The 8,012-nt window shown below is 43.4% G+C and overlaps 1 protein-coding gene across 17 annotated transcripts; it reads left to right on the forward strand.

Annotated features, from left to right (window-relative positions):
• Nucleotides 1–3,196: 3,196 nt before the first annotated feature.
• Nucleotides 3,197–7,446, forward strand: LOC136477277 (uncharacterized). Of its 17 annotated transcripts, none has more exons than XR_010763962.1 (5): nucleotides 4,193–4,576; nucleotides 4,697–4,776; nucleotides 5,266–5,611; nucleotides 6,415–6,492; nucleotides 7,160–7,446. XR_010763962.1 is itself a non-coding variant. In XM_066475403.1 (4 exons), exons 1-4 carry the CDS (start codon nucleotides 4,401–4,403, stop codon nucleotides 6,419–6,421), a joined length of 609 nt encoding a protein of 202 aa, XP_066331500.1. In that variant the 5' UTR covers nucleotides 4,193–4,400; the 3' UTR covers nucleotides 6,422–7,446. The 17 variants fall into 17 exon arrangements, 7 of the variants coding, with proteins under 7 accessions (XP_066331500.1, XP_066331498.1, XP_066331501.1 ...); XR_010763963.1 differs by having other exon boundaries at nucleotides 4,194–4,576; nucleotides 5,266–5,520; nucleotides 6,415–6,532; XR_010763964.1 differs by having other exon boundaries at nucleotides 4,194–4,576; nucleotides 5,266–5,520.
• Nucleotides 7,447–8,012: the final 566 nt, after the last annotated feature.

Genomic DNA, 8,012 nt, shown 5'->3' on the forward strand with positions numbered 1-8,012 from the left:
ATCATCACCATGATTTAGTAGCATCCAATTCTGAGACGAGTTTGTATGAACAGCGAGGAACGACTTTACCTGATAATTAAGTTGTCGTGCTCGAGCTCTTGTCATCGGACCTTGTTGTGCAGCAGGTGTGGTTGTATCAATGGAAGGGATGTCCTCATCACCAAGGATCCAAGGTTAGGGTTTCCATAAAAGATTGGGGCCGAGAGGGAGAGGGGGAGGAAGGAGAAGGAGAGGGGAGGAGTGTCCCTCACCGGTGAGGATGCGGCGCTAGCTACTGGAGTCGCCGGCTGGTGGATGTCCTAGCCTTAGGTGAAGGGGAGGGGGCGCCTAGAGAGGAGGCAATTGCCGTCTGTCGGTGAGGAACGTGGCCGGCGCCCTGGAGAGGAGGAGAAGGGGGTGGCGCTGCAGGGGCTGAGGAAGAGGAGGCCGGCGTGGGACTGGAGGAAGGAGATGGAGCTAAGGAAGGCCAGTGGGCTACCCAGGCCACGGATCTGCGGTCGTGAGTTTGGAGTTTGGACAGAGAGAGGGCAGGTCGCATGCCTATGGAGCTTGGAGATGCGAGGGGCGGGGATTTGATTTTTTTGTTTTAGGCTTGAGCGCGGGGCTTAGCTAAATTTTTTCACTGAGACGCAGAGCGCGGGAGTTGGCCAAATTTTTTTCCGCTCACGGCAGTGGGCGGAGGGTTTGGAATCCAAAATTCTTCAATTTTTAAAGTAGATGTTGAAACATAAAAGTTGGAGTTTCAATAACTTTTGAACTTTACTATTTTCTTTAGTTTAAATGAATTTATATGCATTTATATTGAAAATAATTTAAATTTGAACCACATGTACCTCAAATGAGATTTAAAAGTTTGTTTAAAACATATTTAAGGACATGTTACATGATAGCTCGTTTTATTAAATTTTTTGTGACATTAACTAAAATTTGATACTTTGTACATATTGATATCACTAGGTCTAGTCTTTATATGGGATCCTCGTTAAAAGATGAACTCTAAAAACAAAATCTTGCGTCCACGCCTAAAAATGAGCAACTTAATTGAAATTTGTTTGAGATAACTCGTTGTGTCAGCGGTACTTTGCGTCACTCGAGCTTGGCCGTTAGATAACCATCCAACAAAACATCTAGTTCACGCTTATCAGAATTTTCAACTAGAATGGTCTCTTTCCAAAAAAAAAAAAAACAGAATGGTACAGTTAATAATCACTTATAACCTTGGTAGTAAGTAGAAGTGTGACTTATTATGAAGATGTGCTCCTAGGCCTAATGGAGCATGTGCAGCAAATGTAAGCCATAGACCATAACTTTTTGTTGTTGTTAGTGATTAAGTGATATCATGTTCATTAGTACTAATATGGTTGCTAGGAACTCATGAGCCTAAGATGTGCTCTGCTCTTGTGGTCTTTATTTGTCTTTACCACCCATGAATGTGTACCATTAACTTTGGCAAACCATAACCCTATCTAGGGTCAGTTTGGAACGCAGAAATCTCGCAAGAATTTTACAGGAATTAGTTCAATTTCACATGAAAAACACAGGAATAGAATTTTTTTTCCCGCAATCCAAACAGGCCCCTACTATTGGATTCACGCTAACCCAAACATAATCCGCTATATAATGCACCAGAACCCTAATCAAAATGAACAATGGCTTTCGTAAACCTAACCCAAACTACAATAGTTGAAAAAGGATAAGTAACTTTAGTGCTTTTGCTTGGGGGGAAAGTAACTTTAGTGAATTAATATGAATTTTTTTCTAAAAATAAAATTAGATTCTAAAAATAAAATTAGAATTCCTTTTAACCCAATATTTTTTTATAATTAAATATTTTTTTTCCTTTTATAGGAATTACTTCAGATTTTAGTTTCATGTGTGGAACGAGACCTTTAAATTATAGGTCTCCAGCAGCCTTGGGCCAATATGTGTGCTGCAGTTTAAGGTACCAATATCGGTTAAAATCAATTAAATCTCAATATTTGATTTATGAATTTTAAAAACCATATCCTGTATATACTTGAAAAGAAAAAAGAAAGAGAATCGGAAAGGTGGGGCCAAAATCAGGCACCCGCAAGCGCTGCCTAGTGAAATTTTAGAGGCGCGCTCCTTTCCTCTCCGAGTCCCCGACCAATCTGCTTTTATCCAATCTCCTCTATGCCTCTGCTCACAGAATGCTGCCCCATTGTTAACCATACAAATCTTATCTTTTCCCTAGAAATTCTATAGAATGTTGAAGTGCATGTATGTATAAAATATGAAGGGCTGTTTGGGTGCGAGCCTCGCCTGGGGCTGCTGCCCAGGCATGTTAATCCAGCTCTAGGCGTTAGAAATCGATAGCCTCGAGAAGCTGCTTGGGCCCAGCGAACAAGCCACAACTCTCTTTGTTCAAAACAAAAAAATATTGTTCTCGCTTTGCGAGGAGTCAACTCATTTTAATTTCAAATAATGACCAAGGAGGCGCAACTCTGCAAAAAGTGGCCTAGCCGATTTAGGGAAGTCGACGTAGCCAATTTTACATGGGTCTATTTGCGACCGAACTCACACACACCACACCCTGGACACTAAGTTACAAACTCTCCACAAAAACTGTAGAAACGATCAAATGCCTCTGAGCTTTAAGCTCCAGCAGGCAGCGACCTTAGAACAAACTCCTAGAGTTTGGAGGCTCCAACCGAGTACCGGAGTCCTCTCTAAGCACGGGCGTAGGAAGCGAGACGAGAATCAGTGCCATTTGGGGCTCCTGGTCAGATTTTGATTTTTCATATATAGTTTCAATGTAGTCTCTATATTGGTTTCATATGTATTCTCTCAGTTCCAAATTACAAAACATTTTGTTTTTTAAATATATTATTTTTACTATATATTTAGATATAATGTATATTTAAATATATAGTAAAAGCTATGTACCTAGAAAACCAGAATGACTTATAATTTAATTAAACGGAGTGAGTACCAACGCGCAGGTTTGTTGCTAGTAAAAATAAACCAGAATGCGTATTTATAGATTTTTTAGCCGCCAAATCGCCCCACCAGCTGAAAACTGAAAAGCACCAATTTACCGTCTCCCCTGCGTCCCCTCCCAAAAATCATCTTCCCTCCCACGTCCCTTTCCTCCCCCAAATCCACATCTCCTCCCCTCCCGTCCTTCCTCCCTCCCCCAAGAGGCCAAGACCCAAATCTCCTCCGTTAGACTGTCTCCAACAGCCTATGCAAACGGCGACGCAAACCCAAAATACGTGATGCACAGTGTTTTAGCTGAAGAAAACCGACTCCAACCGAAGACGCAAATGGAGCATGCATTTTGAGTACGAGGCCAACCGGGACGCTTATTTGCGTCGTCTTTCTCCAAGACGCAAAGTCCCGTAGGAGGCGTCGGGGTGGAGCAGAGGTGGGCATTGGCGGATCCAGGGGGGCTGGGGGGGCTGCAGCCCCCCTGGGAGAGTGATTTTGCCTTGATATTACTGTAGAAAAAATGTGATTTCATCGTTAATCTTCGACATTTGTTCTAAATCTCTATTGATTAGCCCCCCCAGAGGTGCTCATCCTGGCTCCGCCACTAGAGGTGGGTGCCAGGCGGGACCGCGGCGGGGCGTGGCCGGCTCGGCGAGGCGAGCTCACCGTGGGAGCACCTCCGGAGCCGCCGGCCTTGGTTGCTTCGCCGGATCTGGGACCTCCCGAGAAGCCCCTCCTCCACACCGTCCTCGTCCTCGTCCTCCTTCGACGGCGAAGCCCTCCGAGGGTAGTTGGCGTCGGAGCCGAGGTCGAAGTAGTCGTGCTTGATGGTGCCGGCGTTATCCTCCCCGCCTCCGCCTCCGCCGCCGGCGTACGGCTTGCGCTCAGCGTGAGGAGCAGGCGGCGCTCCAGCCCGCCCGCCGCGCTGCCACGTCGAGGGAGAGGGAGAGGGAGAGGGAGAGAGAGAAAGGGGAGGCGGGAGGGGAGGGGGCGCGGACGAGAGCCATGGCGCGGTGCGGGCGGAGGAGGAGGCGGAGGCGCGGGGGTTGGGACGAGGAGTGAGGGAGAGAGACGGATAGAGAGATGGAGGAGGCGATGAGATATTTTGGGTAGGCGGAAGCGAATAAGCGGCCAACGTTTTTTGGGCGACGTGGCTCAACCCAGGCCACAGAGAGCAATTCTGGGCGATGTGGACAGGGAGGGAGGTGGGCTGTTGGAGAAGGGAGGTTTTGGTGCAGAATCTAAATCCTAGAATAGGTCGCTGATTTAGGCATGGGCTGTCTGAGATAGTCTCATCCCCCTCCTCCAAGGCTGCTGTGTGGAGCATATCACCCCTGCCTCTCCTCCATCCGTCGAGGTACCACACCACGCTGAAATCCCGCGTCTCCGTATCCCTGCCATGGAAGCGCCTGGGCGGGCGTGCTGGCGGCAGCTTCTCCAGGTACGTGATGGCTGCATGCCCGCTAGTGCCTGCATCGTCCTGCAGGAAGTCACTCGCGTCTGTCCCTGAGAGCGACAAACACGAGCGCCGCGTCCACCGAAGCAGCGCCGGGGAGCGTCGGCTCACCCTTCCCGCCGAGCTCCAGGAAACCGACCCTCCACCGTCGATCCCTGCACCCCTCCGGTGAGATCACCGGTCTCCTACCTTGTTGTCCTTTCAACTTTCGTCAATCCCGTTCTTCCCGTCAGATCTGACTGTGGCACCGCCGCTAGCTTCTGAACATCCGCATACGTGTCACTGCAGAAGGAAGCTCGACGGGGGTAAAACAAAGGAAAGCTGCAGAAGGAACTGCATCCGTGCCGCTGTGAAGGAAGAGTTGAAAGGTGATGCAAATTTCTCTTCATTTTGTAAGGCTATAACGTGATCCCAATGCATCTGTTTCTAATCATGATTTCTGTATGCACGTGCAGTAGTAATCAAATATAGTAATGTAAGATACTTTGATCAATCCGGGTAGCATTTCATCTATGGCAAAAGTATTTTTTTTCTGTTCTGCACATATATTTATTTCATATTTATGTTTTCTGAGTACTTACTGTCTTACTAAACTCAGATTAGTTACTGGAACTTAGTTTAACAGTATTAGTTACTGGAACTTAGTCTAGAATCTGTACTAGCAGCATCCATGCTTATACACTAATGACTGGAATATAAAGGGAAAAAACCTTCTTTAACTTAGTACAGCAGTATCCATACTTGTGTGCTTCTGTTCTCTCACTCTCATCTTCCCAGTGCAAGTGTTGTGCTTGTGTCCAAGTTAGCGAACATAATTGAAGCTATATGCTCATGCGCTGCGCTGTGGCTACCTGCAGATGGGCCCACTTGTATCCCTACTCTGCAGGTCCCCACCTCAAGGCCTCAGAAGGCTGTGGTGCTGTCCATGGAAGAGCCGTCCAAGCTCATCTCCACCTCCGGCGCCATCCAAGACAAAGATAAAATCTGGAAAGAGTTGATAGATTTTGACACAGGCAGGTCCAATGTGTTTATGGCAAAAACTGTAGATTCTTCTAGCTTCTTTGAAGGGTTCATGTGGGCTGCCCAAGGTGCTAATATGTCGACTTTAAACTGTAGGTGCAATCGCTTTACAAAATTATCAATTTTAGAGGTATTAGAACTATGCATATGTCGACTTTATGGAATATTAAGATCCCACCTAGGGTACGTTTCTTTCTCTGGTTAATTTCGAATAACAAAGTTTTGACTCTGGAGATTGGAGTACGGATGCTCAGACCTTTGCCTAGTTGATTTTGATTTTTAAATGAGAACATGAGGTTACTCATTGTTTCATTGCTTCACTTCACTGCCATGCTTCACTTCTGTTGTGTCAACTTATCTATATTTATTGCAGGATAGTGCTTGTGCTTTTGTTTAGAAACTAGCAGTATGGAACTAGAACTAATTCAACAATATGTTAGTGTGGTGATGCTTGGTCATGTCTTATCATCTTATAAGCCAACCTTTTTCCTTTCATTAGTTGATGAACACGACTCTACAATAATCTGATATACTGCCTACCTTTGCTCTGTAGAATAGAAACCTTTCCATTCCTGAACCAATACTGCTCTCGCTTTTTCTTTTTCTTTTCGTGCAGAACATAAATCTTTACTTGAGTGAGGTGATGCAGTATTGCAGTAGCCAAATAAATGCATAGCACTTTACTTTTTTTCCCCTAAAGTTTACTCATGCAACTAGGCCTGGCCCATCTATTTCCCCGTCTGTACGGGGAGTAGGCTCATTAATATTTTGCGCTTAAGCAGAAGTGGTTGTGCTATCGTCCCTATAAGTAGGATTCTTGATTTAATTTCTTTCCATGATTCAAGATCTTAGCTAGATTTTTTCTTCAAATCTAGGTTTTTTTGGTTTAACTGGAACATCTAATATAGCTAAACAAGCAAAAAGGGGAAGCAGGGATTTGAAGATCATATTTTTTTGACCCATGCTTTTGTATGGAAAATCTGCAGGCTTTAAGTAGTGACAAATAAGCAATTTGCGCAATTCTGATCAGCTGAAAGCTCCAGTTGATTTGAGTTCAAATCTCGGTAAATCAATTTCCAGAGGCCTATTATTCTTTGAATTAAGGTACTAAGCACAAGCAGTGCTCAAGCATGGAACATTCTAGATACTTGCCTGATAATGAGCTCTACAGAGTACCTGTAAATTAGTAGGGAGGACTGTGCTCCATCTCCCCACAACAAATCTTGTCATCCCCCAGAACATATTTCCAGTCCCTGGGAAAACACCGGCCACTTTTGACAGCAAGAGGGGCACATCCCCTAAACTAAAATGAATTTGTATTGTACATGGTAGCTGAAAAATTGTTTAGATACAGTACTTTATTTCTGTAAAATGTAGGTGTATATATCATTGTTGTCTCCAGTTTCAGTATTAGATCAAATGAATGAAAGCCATGGTAATATGAGTTGACTCATTTGATTTTATTTTTCTGAAAAAATAAATCTACAATGAATGTGTCACATTGCATAATCAATATAGAAGTTTAATTTAGTAATCCTGTGGAATCTGTGTTCCTATTCAGAGTGCAAACTATTTAACTAGCTCATACAATGAAGTGCTTATTTTTTGTTACTCTAGATTGCTTCAACGGGATCAGTTCTAGACATATACACCCCAAAGGATTTATGCATGCTTGATTTGTTTGTTTTCTTTCATTTGTTTGTATACTGATATAAAAAATTCATATCATAGCAATCAGGATGAAGAAGAATGATAGAATCTTACAAGCATGGCAAGGGAAGTTGTTGGTGAGGAGGCCGGTGATGCGTCCATGCATTCAAGTAGACTTACTGCTGATAGTTCTTTTAGATAACAAACATATGAAGGGAATGTATACTTTTTTTTTTCTAGTTGAGGTGTCGCCTATTCTTTCATCATTGCACGAGCTGTTATTTTTGTTTGTTGTTTATAGTTATCTATTTTCGCTTTGTGAACCTTATCTCATGTATGGAAATTTGTTATATTTTGTTTTGTGCAAATGTGCCTCAAAATGTACTTTGAACAAAATTATTGGATCCTTTTTGCCACTCAACTGTTGATTTATCTAGGCGCATCTAACTCATACTATCACAAGACAAACCGCTGGTTGAGAAGACTCGTTTGCAGGCCTAGGCCCTTCTGCTAGATTCAAAGCTCACTAAATATAGGCGTTTTCTACAGTAGCATATTACGACACTAGATTTTATAGCAACCAAACCGGCATGTGGCAATAACAATATACTATTGTCTCGTTTTAGATATTTAGTTGCAATAAATAGCTACTTATTGTAATGGTCGTGAGAAATATTACAACCAACAAAAATTGTGGCACTAGCAAGAAACTATTACATCGGCCTAGAAATTTAGTTGTAATTCACGGTCTACCTATTACAATGGTCGTGAGAAATATTACAACTAACAAAAATTATGGCAATAGCAACAAACTATTATATCGCCATAGAAATTTAGTTGCGATTCATGGTCTACTTATTGCAATGGCCGTGAGAAATATTACAACCAACAAAAACTGTGGCAATAGCAACAAACTATTACATCGCCATAGAAA

This window comes from Miscanthus floridulus, chromosome 8 (genome assembly GCF_019320115.1).
Source record: "Miscanthus floridulus cultivar M001 chromosome 8, ASM1932011v1, whole genome shotgun sequence".
Lineage (NCBI taxonomy): Eukaryota > Viridiplantae > Streptophyta > Magnoliopsida > Poales > Poaceae > Miscanthus > Miscanthus floridulus.